The sequence below is a fragment of the Dendropsophus ebraccatus genome, chromosome 3 (assembly GCF_027789765.1).
Source record: "Dendropsophus ebraccatus isolate aDenEbr1 chromosome 3, aDenEbr1.pat, whole genome shotgun sequence".
In the NCBI taxonomy this organism is placed as follows: domain Eukaryota; kingdom Metazoa; phylum Chordata; class Amphibia; order Anura; family Hylidae; genus Dendropsophus; species Dendropsophus ebraccatus.
In genome coordinates this window covers 11,051,918-11,069,665 of record NC_091456.1, presented here as the reverse complement: position 1 = coordinate 11,069,665, position 17,748 = coordinate 11,051,918, and the positions used below count along the sequence as shown (strand labels likewise).

At 43.6% G+C, this 17,748-nt stretch overlaps 1 protein-coding gene across 6 annotated transcripts in view; it reads right to left on the bottom strand.

The window, feature by feature from the left end:
- CAMKK2 (calcium/calmodulin dependent protein kinase kinase 2) overlaps nt 1–17,748 on the bottom strand; it is a 62,828-nt gene that overhangs the window by 19,995 nt on the left and 25,085 nt on the right. For all 6 annotated transcript variants that reach the window (XM_069960908.1, XM_069960902.1, XM_069960909.1 and 3 more), the window contains exons 2-7: nt 16,068–16,629; nt 15,382–15,429; nt 13,729–13,782; nt 11,645–11,696; nt 9,345–9,478; nt 2,420–2,456 (exon numbers count right to left, since the gene is read on the bottom strand). In XM_069960908.1, the coding sequence (XP_069817009.1) occupies nt 2,420–2,456; nt 9,345–9,478; nt 11,645–11,696; nt 13,729–13,782; nt 15,382–15,429; nt 16,068–16,580 (838 nt within the window). In that variant the 5' untranslated portion in view covers nt 16,581–16,629. The remainder of the gene's footprint in view (nt 1–2,419; nt 2,457–9,344; nt 9,479–11,644; nt 11,697–13,728; nt 13,783–15,381; nt 15,430–16,067; nt 16,630–17,748) is intronic.

Genomic DNA, 17,748 nt, shown 5'->3' with positions numbered 1-17,748 from the left:
ATGTATCCCATATACTGGCAAGAGGTATGCATTCTAGTCATATAAATATAATATGAAGAACATATGGTATTTAAAAGGGGAACTCTGGTGAAAATTGTTCTCTTTAAAACCAACTGGTGTAAGAAAGATTTGTACTTTACTTCGATTAAAAAAAAATCTCTTACAGTACTTATCAGCTGCTGTATGTCCCACAGGAAGTGGTGTGTTTTTTCCAGTCTGACACAGTGCTCTCTGCTGCCACCTCTGTCTATGTCAGGAACTGTCCAGAGCAGCAGCAAATCCCCATAGAAAACCTCTCCTGCTCTGGGCAGTTCCTGACATGGACAGAGGTGGCAGCAGAGAGCATTGTGTCAGACTGGAAAGAATACACCACTTTCTGCAGGACATGCAGCAGCTGATAAGTAAAGGAAGACTGGAGATTTTTGAATTAGAAGTGAATTACAAATCTATATAACTTTCTAAAAATCAGTCAATATGAAAGAGAATTTTTCACCGAAGTCCCCCTTTAAGGATGTGGAACAGCAATGTTATATTCTGGACCTTACAGATCTTTAGGGCCAGTTCACATGGCGCGCCTCCCCTCTCCGTGCCTCTCTGCTCGTAAGAATCGACAAGTCAATTCTTACAAGCAGAGAGGCGCAAAGGGCTGAGGTGCGCCTTGTGAACAGGCCCTAAAGATCTGTAAGGTCCATGGACCTTCTCTATAGGTAGATACATCACAGTAGGCTCAGGGTTTCTCAGAAAATTACATCTACCCTGAAAATAAGATCTGGCGTAATTCTGCAAGGTATTGGAGTAGACTGGAAATATAAGCCCTACTCCAATAATAAGCCCTAGTTAGTCAGCTGACCAGATCCCTGACACTGGGTGCACAGAAGGGGACATTGAATATGGGGGAGAGGGAGGGGGGAGGGGTATACAGTATGGGGACTACCTGCAGAGGGGGAGGGAGGTGTACAGTATGGGGACTACCTGCAGAGGAGGGATTTATACAGTATGGGGACTACCTGCAGATGAGGGAGGTATACAGTATGGTGGAAGTACTACAGAGGGGGGGATGTATACAGTATGGGAGAACAACTACAGAGGGGATGTATACAGTATGGGGACTACCTGCAGAGGGGGATGTATACAGTATGGGGACTACCTGCAGAGGGGGATGTATACAGTATGGGGGCTACCTGCAGAGAGGGATGTATACAGTATGGGGACTACCTGCAGAGGGGGATGTATACAGTATGGGGACTACCTGCAGAGAGGGATGTATACAGTATGGGGACTACCTGCAGAGGGGGATGTATACAGTATGGGGACTACCTGCAGAGGGGGATGTATACAGTATGGGGGCTACCTGCAGAGAGGGATGTATACAGTATGGGGACTACCTGCAGAGGGGGATGTATACAGTATGGGGACTACCTGCAGAGGGGGATGTATACAGTATGGGGACTACCTGCAGAGGGGGATGTATACAGTATGGGGGCTACCTGCAGAGGGGGATGTATACAGTATGGAGACTACCTGCAGAGGGGGGTGTATACAGTATGGGAGAACAACTACAGAGGGGATGTATACAGTATGGGGGCTACCTGCAGAAAGGGGGAATATGTGCAGTAAGGGGGTGAACAATTACAGAGGAGGGAGGGATGTATACAGTATGGGGACTATCTGCAGAAAAGTGGTGTATACAGTATGGGGGCTACTTGCAGAGGGGGATGTATACAGTATGGAGACTATCTGCTAATGGGGGATGTATATAGTATGGGGGACTAACTACAGAGGGAGAGGTATACAGTATAGAGGAAAGTAGTACAGAGGGTGGAGGGAGGTATACAGTATGGAGACCTAACTACAGGGGAACCTACAGTATAGGAGCCTAACAGCAGAGGGACATACAGTATGGTGGCTAACCACCATATAGAGGGAGGCTACAGTGTAGGGGTGCACCAAAAATAAGACCTACCCCGAAAGTTAGCCCTAGCCCTTTTCATAGAAACATGGTATGTGAAGGGGCTTCATGTACACATAGTAGTGCCGTGTGCACCGGCCACTCAGTGGGGTTAATGTGACTACATGACCTCCGCAATAAAAATAAATAAAATAAATAAAATATATATTCACACAACAGATTTTCCATATTTATCCATTTCAGAGCCCATGCAGATTTTGTAATTTTTTTTATGAAGTGAACTGCTATTGAAATCAATGGATCACGGATTATGGTATGTAGCCTGCAAGACAAATATACGGTGTGAATATCGCCTACGGGTTTGTAGAACATTTTCTCATTGTTCGGGATCCTGCTTTAACCATATAACCCTTCGTAGGTCTTGTACTTGGACTCTAAATCCCACATCACAGTTGTGCCGAGGGAAGCGGAAAGGGTTACAGAGCTTAAAATACGCTAAAGTTTCCCTACCCATGTACAGATGGTCCTCACTGGGGTCATCCAGCACCTAGCAACAGAAAAGAAGCGGCAGTCAGAACATAGCCATGGGACATGGAGAGCAGGAGCCATCAATGTGTTCATTACATCCGTCTAATGTAATACAGAGCAGACATAAAGGTGCTGCACATATCGGGGGAACAACACTTATTGTCCTGAAATGAAGACACGTATAAAGCAATCCAGGCCCTTTATGAAGATAATAAAAAACTCTTTCATCGTCAGATGATAAATATACAGTTCTGAAAAATTTGCTTTATATTGAAAATAAAAAATAATAATAATAATAATAAATAAACAATAATATTTTTTATTTTCTATTATTATTTTTCTATTTTTTTAGCTAATATATATTACTCACCAGTGATGATCGGTGTTCCGCGGAGCGGCCTAGTTCTGGTCCCACTGCGCCGTTCAAATCCCGCGCACGTTCACGTCACCACTTTTCTGTCTCCATGTCAATTGAAGGCTGGAAGTCATGCTCTCCAATTCAATCTCTATGGGAGAGCAGGACTTCCGGCCATCAATCGACAGGGAGACAGAAGAGGGACATCCGCGCCGCAGGACACCCATCATCACTGGTGAGTACATGTGCCAGCAAGCAGTGGGGGGACAAATAAAAAAAAATAAATATCCCTCCTTTTTGGAGACTAACAATTCCTCCCATACTTGTTATTACCTTTTCAGTCTCCTTCCCCCAGTTCTGAGCTACTGCTTTCTGCTGAAGACTCAGAAAACTGTGTGTAAAGCCGGGTTCACCCTGTGTTTTTGCAGTCAGTTTATGCCAAAAGGATGAAAAACAGATGTATTTGTGTGGATGCATTTTTTCCACTGACTTGCATTATTAAAAAAAAATAAATCAAAAAATGGATCAAAACGCATCCTTTTTTTATGCACACAAAAATATGGTCAACCACGTTTTTGTGAATGTTAAAAATGGATGCTTTTGATCCCTTTTTTTTAGTAATAAATGGAAATCAATGGAAAATGGATCTAATAAATGCAGACAAATACATACGTTTTTTGCATAACTGTACTGCAAAATCGCAGTGTGAACCCAGCCTGACCTGTATCTCTATCAGATTCAGCACACATACACACCCATATAAATAACTAAACAGGATACGAGCAGTGACAGTAAGCCCAGCCATATACTACACGGTGGCTGAAGCAGTTAATCCCATCAGGACGGACGGTGCTCGGCGTTTGCTTTCTATCACACATCTGTACAGTTTTCCACCTCGGCCGCCAAGTCAGTAGCCAATCAGAGGGAGGCAGCCATGTCGGAGAATTCCACTTATCTTATTCCGTTTAATCATGTGAGCGCCGGCTGATGCCCCCCCAGCTGTGGCGGCTGTAACTCTGTAACTGCTGTTATTGGTCTGATATGTGTACACAAGGCCCGAGCAGGAGAACAGTCACAGGATCTACAATGAGCAGGGACACCAATCTGTAGACTCTAGCCTCAATATGGGTTACAAAGTCGAATTTTAGTCACATTTTTGTGATACAAGATATTTATCACTGATTTCCACCTACAGAAGCCAATTATTGCTATGATCACCCTAAACAGGTTACCTGAGCTATCAGCATCATGTTATAGAGCAGAAGGAGCTGAGCAGATTGATATACACTGGTAACTTGGTTTAAGAGCTCAGAGTTTTTCAAAATTGTGACTTGGTGTAAGAGCAATGCTTTGGTGTAAGAGCTCCCTGTTCTGGGTGGGAGGGGGAGTGGGGGAGGGGGATGGTCTGCATAGCGGGGTCTACAGCCCTGTACTCTGACCCAGGAAGTCTCCCTCAACTTCCTAATCATAACAGATCCACATCAGACTGGGGCTTACATCAGGGGACAGGACTGTGGAGGTAATCTCTCCATAGCTGTAACCCCTCTCTCCCCGGACAGAGAGTGCTGCTATACTGTGCCCACATCTGCCCTGCTCATTCCTTCCTGCTCCCTGCAGTCTCTGTCCGCCCTTGTGTTTCCCATCCTCTCCATTACTGTACAGTAACTTATAATATCACAGATTCTGTTGTTTCTGAATGTTTGTTTCATTAGTTTTACATGTTATTAAGAATAATAAATCATTATTTTTGGGGTGTGGAACCAAAACCAATTGCATTTCTATGATTTCTTATGGGAAAATTTGCTTTGGCGCAAATACGCAGCAGATTAGATCTAAATAACTGAACACAGCATCAAATCTGCACCATCAAATCTGCTGCGTATTTGCTGCGTATACGGTGTGTGGGTTTGTACCCTAACTTGTAATTTATTGACTAAAATCTCAGATCTTTCCATGATAAGGAGTCCAGTGAGTGATCCAATCATTGAGTGACACCGCCCATTGGACTCCTTAACAGAGAATGATCAGGGATTTTTTTCCAATCTGCTCAGCTCTGTAACATGATGATGCTAGATTAGATAGCATTGTCTTGGTGACAGGTTCCCTTTAAAGGGGCACTAGGACAAAAAAGATTTTCTTTCAAATCAACTGGCTTTAGAGCACATATAAGTATGTATGAACAAAACAGTTAGATGATCTGTGGTTTGCTATGGAAGTTGACAAACATCCGCATGCCGGGCATTTCCTCTATTACCACAACAGGCCGTACTGCACACATTGGGTAATGTCACTAGGAAGTGACAACTAACAGTATACAATATCATATTACCCAGGAGGGGTTTTCTTACATCATAGTTACATCTTCCTTAAAGTGACACTGTCACCCCCTATTTGCATTCTGACTGCTCTCCACAGGTGTAAAGGGTAAATGTTACAGCTTTCATTACTTATTTTATATCACACCTCATGGTGCTTGTTCTGGTAAAAAGTCGTTTTTGTCACCTGTGGATTGGTATATGTGGGCGGGGCTCGCAGGCTATGTGCCCCATTGCTCCGCCACTAGTGTCACTTAGCCCTGCCCCATCCATGACGTCATCGCCGCATAGGCCCCCCCCCCTCAGCGGCTATTGTTATTTTAGAACAACGGCTGTTATATTGAAATAATGGCCGTTATTTACTGTTATATGGCGGCCATCCACTCAATTTCAACATTGTGTGAACAGATCCTTTCTGTATTTTTAATACACTCCTGGTTTTGGTTGCAATACTGACTGAAATATACGTAGTCTGAACCTAGCCTTAAAGCAGATGTATAACTAACTAGTAGACCTTCTCAGTTTCCAAACAAAATCAACAGTAATCCATCAAATAAAATGGCAGACAAAGGGGGGGGGGATGCAGCTGCAGGAAACATCTTATTAGAGAACACAAGCCTCACACTGTACAACAGGGATCCCCAAACTTTTCCCACAGGGGGCCAGTTCACTGTCCCTAAGACCGTCGGAGGGCCGGACCATAAAAAAACAAACAAAAAAAAACTATAATCAAATCCCAGTGCAAAATGCCACAAAGCCCCCCCCTCCCCAAAAAAGTAAAAGCATCCCTCTCTTTCCACCCCTCACCCAGCCCCCACTCAACCCCTCACTCCCCTCTCAACCAGCGTCCCCTAACTCCCCCTTCACCCCATATACTAATAATGTATCCCTGCAATGTCCCCCATATAGTTATATTGTCCCCCTGCAACGTCCCCCATATAGTTATATTGTCCCCTGCAATGTCCCCCATATAGTTATATTGTCCCCTGCAATGTCCCCCATATAGTTATAATGCCCCCCTGCAATGTCCCCCATATAGTTATACTGACCCCCTGCAATGTCCCCCATATAGTAATAATGTCCCCCATATAGTTATAATGACCCCCTGCAATGTCCCCCATATAGTAATAATGTCCCCCATATAGTTATAATGACCCCCTGCAATGTCCCCCATATAGTTATATTGTTCCCCTGCAATGTCCCCATATAGTTATTATGCCCCCCTGCATTGCTACAAAAAAAAAATAAAAAAATTATACTCACCTAATACTGTGTTCATCTCTTCTAGCCTCTACAGCCGGTCAGTCGCCGGAGGGATCCCCCAGCAGGAGCAGCAACGTCATCACTGCCCCTGCCGGAGGATCCCTCAGAGATCATGTCCAGGTTACATCCCAGGCGGGGGGTTGGTGGTCCGTGCGGCGCGGAGGAGGCAGGTGGCAGGGATAACATCTGACACTGCTCCAGGATCTGCGGTCCGTTGCACCAGACCACAGATCTCAGAGCAGGACTGCAGATCTCGGAGCAGCGTGAGATGTCGCCCTGCCGCCAGCCTCCTTCGCGCCGCATGGACCACCAACCCCCCCGTCTTGGATGTAACCTGGACATGATCTCTGAGGGATCCTCCGGCAGGGGCGGTGATGACGTCGCTGTACCTGCTGGGGGATCCCTTCGGCGGGGATGTCGGCAGCAGTGTGGATGCGGGGCAGGGGCTGGCGTGATCCGGAAGGGGGAACGCTTTTATTGGTGGTCAGTGAGAGCAGTCTTCTCACTGACCACCAATGAAAGAGTTGTTCCTTCCGGAAGTGCGGCGGGGGCCGGATAAAACGCCTCGGGGGGCCGCATGCGGCCCGCGGGCCGTAGTTTGGGGACCCCTGCTGTACAATAAAAAGTGCATCCAGCGTGTTTCCAAAGGAACATACAGCACTTTTTTATTTTTTCCCTTTGGAATAATTTATTTCCCAAACTAAATAAACCTGTTCCCGTACGCCAGGGACGGGGAATCTTCTGCCCTCCAGCTGTTGCAAAACTACAATTCCCATCATGCCTCGGCAGCCAAAGCTTCGCTTTGGCTGTCCAGGCATGATGGGCAGTGTAGTTTTGCAACAGCTGGAGGGCAGAAGGTTCCCGATCCCTGCTGTATGCAAAGTAACAGTATGGGAGTATGGTATATCCCACAGAACAGGATATGACCGGGGTCTGAGATACACGCAGTCTGGCTGTTCTGTGTCTGACAGTCGATGCTTTTCCCGTTCTTTTTAGCCATGTTTGTGGATTTGACAGTTTTTACGGCTGCAGAATAATTTATAATGTTCTATTGCACTTGGGAATATACAGCTCTCTGTAAAAACCAGGCTAATCAGGCTCCACGTATGCCGACTTTGCATAGAGCTCATCCAGTTTGCCCGTTTCCAAGGGAACTGATGTATCCGCTGTAGTGGCCTCTAAAGCTTCTCTAATTAACCCTATAAAAAAAAAAAACTCCAATGCTACAGGGGCAACATATGCTTCCCCCACTACCCACACTGACAGGGGCATTAATAATAGGTGGGAAGCAAAAACCTGTTCCAGCATCACAGCCGCCTATCACTCCAGAAAGGAAACCTGGCTGAAAGGGTTAAAAAAAAAAAAAAAGATGCAGCATCGTGAGATTTCATCCAATATTTTATAGGCATGTTAAACACTTCTGTGTATTCTACATTGGATATACAAGACTGTTACAGCAGCAGGGTACACGGGAGAGATGGCTGGAACTAGCACCAGCCTTTTTCCTGCACAGGAACATTTTACTTACATCCTTAAAGGGGTCTTTCAGTAGAAAAAAAATTCTTTGAAATCAACTAGTGCCTGAAAGTGCCAGAGATTTCTAATTTACTTCAATTAAATAATCTCCAGTCTTCCAGTACTTGTCAGCTGCTGTATGTCCTGCAGAAAGTGGTGTATTCTTACCAGTCTGACACAGTGCTCTCTGCTGCCACCTCTGTCCATGTCAGGAACTGTCCATAGCAGTAGCAAATCCTGATAAGAAACCTCTTCTGCTCTCCAGACTGGAAAAAATACACCACTCCCTGCAGGACATACAGCTGCTCATAAATACTGAAAGTCAGGAAATTTTTTAATAGAAGTAAATTACAAATCTCTGGCACAAGTTGATTTCAAAGAATTTTGTTGCTGCTGCTATTGGATAAACTGTATTGCCAGTATGAGAGTCAGCTTGGGAAGAAGGTCTGACAATCTTCCCATTAAAAGGGAACTGTGGTTAAAAAAAAAAAAATTAAACCTGTTCAACCCACACCTATAATCTAAGCTTGTGTGTAATAGGTTTCTATTACATGAATTGGTCAGTTTGTCCTGACTCACATCCTGAAGCTGCTGAAAATTCTCACTTCCTGGTCCACTCTGTCTCCTCTCTTCTGTCCTCCCCCTCCTTTCTGAGACAGAGATCACATGATCTCTGTCTCTACTGTTGCCAGGCAAGCTGTAACACCTCATCTTTACCTCCACAGACCACACATCACACAGTGATCACCTGACCAATGGTGGGGAAACAACAGCCTCTCCTGAGTAGTATAGGGTATAGGAGACACTGTTGTTCCATCTCTCTGATCTATTTATGTACATAAGTAGATCGATAGATAGATAGATAGATAGATAGATAGATAGATAGATAGGAGTGCTTACTATGTAAAGCAGAAGCAGTGGAGCCAGTGGTGGGCAGATACTACAAGACAGGGGCGGGTACTTAGCAGTTGTCTCTGAGGTGCAATGCATGCTGGGAGATGTAGTTTTCTGTCTGGGTGCCATGATGAAAAAACTGGGATCATTTGTAAAAGTGTGAATCTGGGGCTGGGAGCAGCGTAGAAAAGTGGGAAAGGTGTCAAACAGTCAGAGTGGAATCTGTGAACGCATCTATATGATTTCTGTGCATTTTTTTATGGGATTGCTGGAGTTCCCCTTTAATTCTGGACCATGGAGACAATGTTTAGGAGGATGAAAGGCACTTGGCGGTAAACCACCTTCACCTGAAGGATGAGAAAGGACGAACTACTGCAGAATGCTGAAAATTTGTGTCTTTTGGACACTGAAACCACAAAACCCACCAATACAGAGGTACAATGTAGGAGATATAAGACCTTTAAAACAAGCCATTTTGATAAAAATATATACACACCTATCAAAAGATCATAGATGTGGAGACACCCAGGCAGACATCTTATCATAGGCAAATAAAGGAAATTACCTCAATCAACTTCACAACATTAGGATGGTCAAGTTTCTTCAAAATTGCAATTTCCTGGTAGACTCGCTCTATAGGCCCCTTGGCTTGTGACCCCCCATCACTAGCTGCCTTAGTTCCCCTGGGGGGTGGACGACCTATAGAGAAGAGCACAGGATCCGATAAAGAGAATTATCTGCACCAACCAGACACAACATTAAAACCTTAAAGTTTTACTGTCATTTCATTTTTTTTGCAGATATAAATAGTCCTGGTGATTTTAAGAAAGTTTGTAATTGGGTTTATTAGGCAAATATGCCAATATCTACATTCAAAAAGCCTTTCCCCAGGTTCCTACCCCCCTCTCTCTCTCATTCACTGCTCATTATCAGGAAATCTCTTTTACATCAGTCCAGCCCTGTGTAACCTACGGAGAGGGAAGGAGATTAGTCGCCAGCAGAGAACAAAGGATTACACAGTGGGATCTGTGTGAAAGCCAGTATTCAGAGATCAGAGAGGTCAGTGCTGACCTCAGAGGAGATAGCCTGGTGATGTAGCTGTAAATTAACTCTTTGTTGTCCTGTTTTGGTGCCTCATCTCCTTCCACCCCTCCCCTCTCCATAGAGAACTTCAAACTGCTTTTTCATGATAAATTTTTCGGATAATAAACCCAATCACAAAGTTTCTTTAAATCGCCTGTACTGTTGATTTCTGAAAAAAAATGTAAACGTTAGGTATACTTTAAAAAGAGGGTTTCCAGGGTTTAAAAAAAGAAAATTAGATGTTAAGTGAAAAAAAAAAGTACCTATGCTAATATGTTATGATTAGAGAGGAGTGAATCGGGTTCAGGTCGATCCGAACCCGAACGTTCGGCATTTGATTAGCTGGGGCTGCTGAACTTGGATAAAGCTCTAAGGTTGTCTGGAAAACATGGATACAGCCAATGACTATATCCATGTTTTCCACATAGCCTTAGGGCTTTATCCAACTTCAGCAGCCACCGCTAATCAAATGCCGAACGATCGGGTTAGGATCGACTCGAGCATGCTCCAGGTTCGCTCATCTCTAGCTATGATCTGCAGTACCTGTGCGCCCAGTCCTTCCTGGTTGCTGATGACATGTCGTCCCTGAAGGAACTGCCCCTTAAAGGAGAAGTCTGGCGAAAATTTTTATTAAAGTATTGTATTGCCCCCCAAAAGTTATATAAATCACCAATTTACACTTATTACGGGAAATGCACATAAAGCGCTTTTTTCCCTGCACTTACTACTGCATCAAGGCTTTCACTTCCTGGATAAGATGGTGATGTCACGACCCGACTCCCAGAGCTCTGCGGGCTGTGGCTGCTGGAGAGGATGATGGCAGGGGGACACTGAGGGACACAGGACACTGGAGGGACACTGAGCATCCCTCTGCCATCATCCTCTCCAGCAGCCACAGCCTGCACAGCTCTGGGCGTCGGGTCGTGATATCACCATGTTATCCAGGAAGTGAAGCCTTGATGCAGTAGTAAGTGCAGGGAAAAAAGCACTTTATAAGCATTTCCTGTAATAAGTGTATATTGGTAATTTGTATAACTTTTGGGGGGCAATACAATACATTAATAAAAATTTTCGCCAGACTTTTCCTTTAAGGCAAGCAGTGACTGAAGTGTGATACTGCTGCATTGAGTGGGGAGGATTCCTGTGGGACCCCTGCATGCCTCTTATATTCAGGAGAAGGGCTTCTCTAATGGTCGGGCAAAGTGCTGATTCTGCATTGTACCTGACTGCTGAGTAACCTGTGCAGCTACTAGACAGAATGTAGTAGAGCTGTTTGTATATTGTGATGTAGCAGGTGTGGGCGGGTATGTATGCTGATGCAGCACTGTGCATCTGTGGGTATGTTTTTGTAGCAGAGCTGTGTGCGTGTTTTGATGTTGCTGTGATTAATCCTCCCTGCTACAGAGTTGCAGATATGGACTTGTTTACATCAGGAGACAGAGAGAAAAGCTCACACACAGATTTTTGTGTCTTCAGCAGAAAGCAGCAGCTGAGAACTGGGGGAAAGAGACTAAATACATAATAAGTATTCAAGGAATTGTTAGTCTCATCATGGGCTGCAAAATATCAAATGTTATGTTTGAGTGGAATACAGCAAGGGATTTAAAGTTCTGTTTAAGACACACAAAGCTCCGATAAAAAAAAAAAAAAATGCAAAAAGAAAAGTTTGAATCCATTAAGATGAAATGAAATAAAACAAAAGTGTTGAAATTCCGTTTTCCATAAAGCTTGGATAATTGCTGCCCATGTATTCTGCAATATATCAGTGTGTCACACACTCACGTGGAAATCCCGCCTGTCTCATCAACTTCTTCTTGGAAAGAACCTTCATTGCCTGCAGGAAAATGAGCAGAAAATTATCTCCATGATGTAATGATGTAATGATGTAATACCCCCCTACATTCTAGGAGATTATTTGTCTGTATGATTTTTTTTATTTTAATTGTCCATTATAAAAATGGACATCACACCATGTCCCAGCACAGCAGCCCTGACTCACTGTTATTAGGATATCGCCACTGATCTCAGTGCCAGACGGTACAGAACGTCCAAGTCATAGTCACCAGCTGACCTGTCATTACTGCCGCCAGACATGATCTGACTGCTTACCAGGAACACTATGGCCTGACCCATATAATCAATCATATGACCATATAATAACTGCCTACATACAGATTCTATCACGCGGAGTCATTACCAATGTATGTGTATGAAATATACTCACAATCGAGTGGGAAACTATCAGCGGGTTAGAAGTATCTAAGCTGCTGATAGCTTCCTATAGGGCATGGGTCTCTGAGGATGTAGGCAGTTTCTTAGCTTCATCCTCTGCTCCGTTTCTGAGATATTCAGACTTTAATTCTAAAGCAAATAGGTTGTATTGGTGCACTGGGGGCGGGGCTACAACCTTCAGTGCACAGATCCGCCCCGGGCAGCCCCCTCTGCTAATATTCATATAATCAATAGCAGAGGTGGATTGGTGCACAGGGGGCTGTAGTCTCACTCCCAGTGAAACAAAACGACCTGCAGTAATACCTCTGTTCTCAACAAAAAAAAAAATCAGTTCTGGAAGGCTGTTCCAGAACAGAGCTGTGTGTTTCCATGAGAAATAATGTAAATCAGTTTAGTTGGTTTTTACACTCCGTGGATCAGGTGCAGAGTGCCCAGCCTACAGAGTGTACAGAGTTAAGTGGTGATGCACTAGCATCACCACTTACCTCCTCTGGACTAGCAGTAAGTAGTGATGCATCGTGCACCATTACTTACTGTAAAGGAGCAGAGATTCCCACCATAGTGATGGGAATCCCCGTTCTAAACCGGTGGGTGGCAGCCAGAGAAGGGCTCCCCGCTGAGCATTTATGGTAACTCCGATCTCCTGCACAGTCATGTCCTCCCTCTCCAGGTAGCCAGCACGCTCAACTGACTAGGAGACACGCCGGCCACCTGAGGAGGGAGGACGTCACTGTGCACAAAGCTCAGACCAGCAGTCTTGTGAAGGAGAAGAATCAGAGCAGCTCCTGCAAGGTGACATCCTCCCTCCCAGCCTGCAGAGAGAGGATATCACCGTGCAGGAGCTCTGGGTCACTAGAAATGCCCGGCAGGGAGCCCCTCTCTGGCTGTCACCCACTGGTTTCGGTTACAGGAGCAGGGATTCCTTTCATAATGACAGGAATCCCCGTTCCTGTAACCTTGGTACCGGAATACTTCAATAAACGATCAACTGATTTTTGCTCAGCTAACAAACACCACTCCAGTACCGAACACAAAACATCAGGGGAAAATGTGGCTCGAATACCAATGTGTTTGTGAACCGATGTATTACTGTATTTGACCAAGGATTAAACCCTAAATATTTCAGAAATGGCACCAAGGGTGAAGTTAAAGGGGTAGTGCGGCGTTTTCGTTTTTCCGCTTAATTAACACACATACCAAATCTCTGTCGACCCTGTCCCCCTTCTCCCGGGCGCCATCTTGGGTCGGTGTCGTCACAGCAGGGGGTGTTCCTTGCGCATGCGCACCAGCAGCCTTTTCATTGGTTGGAGTGCATCACATGGCTTCCAGCTTGCTCAGCCCTGATTGTCTGAGCTTGCTGGAATCCATGTGATGCGCTCCAGCCAATGAAAAGTGGGATGGTAAGTATATTTTATGTGTGTGTGTCTGTGCTTGTTTTTTTTTTGTGTGGCTGCCGCACTACCCCTTTAAGAAACTGCCATCCTCCGCAGCTCCCTGTACCCTGCAGGGAGATCTCAGCAGGTTAGTGACTTATAACCCGCTGACAGTTTCCCTCTAATCATCAGACAAATACATACAATATACAAGAGCCCCTTTCCCTTTCTGGGCAGAGTGTTTTATCCTGGTCCACTTACATAGTACGTGTTATCATCTTCATTGTACGCCAGTTTCACCACTCCATATGAGCCCTGCAGGAAGAGGAAGAAAAGAACACTAAGACCTTTAAAATTATTATTCCCATTCCATTGTATTATGTTCTAATGTATTTGCTTTCTGATGTTCTGTATGGATATTTAGCCAAATTTAGCCGTTTTAGTTCGACACTTTATACAATTAAATTTTTTTTCTAGGGTTTATTTAATTTTTTTTAAGACGACATCTCGCTCTTCATCATCATCCTGCACTGTGTGCACTTCATACAGTGTTACATTTCCTTATTATTGAAGGGAGTGAACACATATAAACGCCCTTCACAGTGACACCAGATGAGCAGATTACAGTAATGACCGCGGTTCTGGTAACCCTCCTACTCTGTACACATCCGTCTTTTATGATGTAATATAAACCAGGAAAATCCCAAAATGAAGGGAATAGGTTATAACTGAGCCCCCGGGGCAGATCTAAGCTGCTATAATCCCCCAGATGGGCTGAATTTTAAGTCTTCACAGTCCATGTGAGCTCAGAGGTGTTTATTTCATTGCTAGATCTATGGACTGTTACTGTGGTCACTTTCAGGGTTGTGCTGGTATCTGCTATATCTGATGCTAGACGTTAAAGTAGATAAAGTGCAGCATAAACCACATGTCGCTGCAAAAGCAGTGAACTAACTTTTTATAGCAAATCTCTATCATGCATTTTGTCTGCACAAAAAGTAACACAAAACACACATACACATTCATAAAAACACACAAACATAAAAAATACATATATAAAACACACACACAAAACACAAATACTTAAAAATACACACACATACATAAAAACACACGCATATATAAAACACAAATACTTAATACACACACATACATAAAAACACACGCATATATAAAACACAAATACTTAATACACTCACATACATAAAACACACACACACATACATATATAACACACACACACACATACATACATACACATATAACACACACACATACATACACATATAACACACACACACATACATACATACACATATAACACACACACATACATACATATATAACACACACACACATACATACATACACATATAACACACACACATATATACATACACATACAACACACACACATTTATATTTATATATATATATATATATATATATATATATATAAAACACACACAAAAATCAACATAGCAGAAAAAAATATCACATAACCTCTATGTGTCAGCCCCATATTTTAAAGAGGTTATCCAGGCTTGGAAAAACATGGCTGCTTTCTTCCAGAAACAGACCCACTTCTGTCCTCCGTTTGAGTGTGTGGGTTTTGCAGTGGAGTTCCATTTAAGTGAGTAGAGATTAATTGTAATACCACACACAACCTGGGAGAGGGGTGGCGCTGTTATTGATAGAAAGTAGCTCTGCTCTTTCTAATCCTTAAGGGTATAAACCCACACACCGTATATGCAGCGTATTTACTGCTGCAATACGCAGCAAACTCGCAGCAGATTAGATCTAAATAACTGAACACAGCATCAAATCTGTACCAACAAATCTGCTGCGTATACGGTGTGTGGGTTTATACCCTTAAGGCCTGAAGTGGATCTGCTAAGAATCCCATGCACTCACCTTCCCGATTTCATCTTTAAGCCTGTACTGGTTGAGCTGGACACAATCCTTTTAAAAGAGAAGAAAATAAAATAGATTATTTCAACAGAAATTTAAAAAAACACAGTTCACAACCAAAAATGTATTGTTTGTATGACCTCTGAAAACAGGAGGCTGGTGTAATACATGGAGATTATGTAAGTGGAAGTCCAACATATCCTTCTTAATGCATCAAAGGGGTTGTTCACCAGATTTTTTTTTCCTTTAAAATCAACTGGTGCCAGAAAATGCCAGAAATTTCTAATTTACTTCAATTAAAAATCTCAAATTTTCCAGTACTTATCAGCTGCTGTATGTCCTGCCGGAAGTGGTATATTCTTTCCAGTCTGGACAGGAGGAGAGGTTTTCTATGGGGATTGGCTACTGCTCTGGACAATGCCTGACATGGACAGAGGTGGCAGCAGAGAGCACTGTGTCAGACTGGAGAAAATACACCACTTCCTGCAGGACATACATCAGCTGATAAGTACTAAAAGACTGGAGATTTTTTAACAAAAGTAAATCACAAATCTCTGGCACTTTCTGGCACCCTTGAAAAAAAAAATTGGGCGAACAACCCCTTTAATTTTAAACTTTTTCTTCTTTACCTCTGTAGTATTTATTGCTTTGTAGGCTATATAAAATGGGGAAGGTGTTGAGGTGCATACCTGAAAACCCGTAATAGAAACCCGGTTGGACTCGATGGTCGGCCTTCGTGGCAGACGAGGAGAAGACTGCGGTGAAGTCACAGGAGAATATGGAAGAGATGGGTAAATATAGCGTCCGTTCACACCTACATCATCACTCGGAGACTGAGCGGTCGGAGAACGTTCTTGAAGGGACAGTTTTCTATTGGTCATGTTGAGTTTGCCTTTATTATCCCGGACAATCCCCTCCGTGCTGTCCGTTAAACAGCCACGCTCGGTCAATCTATGGAAGTCAGGTAGTTCCTTGCAGTTCTCCCTGGGGTCCTCCACTTGCTGCCCAGACTGTCCGTTCTGGCCATGGTCCTTGTCCGAGATGCTGGAATCATATTCTGTGACCACGATAACCGATTCCATCCCTAAGTCTAAGCTCAGCGCTGAGAAACTACAGACGATATGGGGCTGACTCGATGTTTCATGGTCATCTTGCAGGATGGACCTCTCAGAAGACGCCCTCTTGGACACGCATGATGACATGGTGTAGGACCACGCTTCATGCACTCACTTAATGCGATTCCATCGGGACCTAGAAACAAATAACATTTATAATAAAAAGGCAGATTACAAAAACACGATCATTTTCTAGTATTTAGCCAAGTCTCCCTGTACTTATCAGCTGCTGTATGTCCTGTAGGAAGTGGTAATCTTTCCAGTCTGGAGAGCGGGAGAAGTTTTCTATGGGGATTTGCTCCTGCTCTGGACAGTTCCTGACATGGACAGAGGTGGCAGCAGAGAGCAGTGTGTCAGACTGGAAAGAATAAACCACTTCCTGCAGGATATACAGCAACTGATAAGTACTGGAATACTGGAGATTTTTTAATAGAAGTAAATTACAAATCTGGCACTTTGTGGAATAAGTTGATTTTTTTTCTTTTTGCTGAACTACCCCTTTAAAATGTCTGGTCAATTAACAGAGTATGGCACGCCAAATGTAAAAATGTCCCTTCCCCCTTCAGCTAAAAACAGGAACATCTGCCCTAATACACATAAACTATTAAGAAAAAGAAAAAGACTAAGTAAACAACGGAGATTTACATAATTCCATTGCTTAACCATCAGCGAGATGTTAAACGGGAGCTTAAGTCTCGCTACTTAGAAGATTATCAAAATTAGGTAATTTGACTGCGAGGATACGGGGGAAAAAGTTCCTAAATCACTAATTGCTACAATTATACATAAAGATACTGGAACCTGGGTGGTGGTTTAAAGGGATTCTGTGACTAGGTTTATACTGCCAGGGCCAGAATAAACTGGTGGCAGAAATGCTGAATATAATGATATATTACTTATAACATACTGTTCAGCCTTTGATATGACATGCAGGAGAATGGGCTTTGTGCTGCGCCACTTCCCTTATGGAAAACACGGCACTTCCTGTGTTCTGACACTTTTTTTTTCTACAAAGAGTCTGAGAGACTGGACCTGGATACAGTACGTATAGCTGTTATATAGCAGCCTTCAGGAGACTGGACCTGGATACAGTAAGTATAGCTGTTATATAGCTGCCTTCAGGAGACTGGACCTGGATACAGTAAGTATAGCTGTTATATAGCTGCCTTCAGGAGACTGGACCTGGATACAGTAAGTATAGCTGTTATATAGCTGCCTTCAGGAGACTGGACCTGGATACAGTAAGTATAGCTGT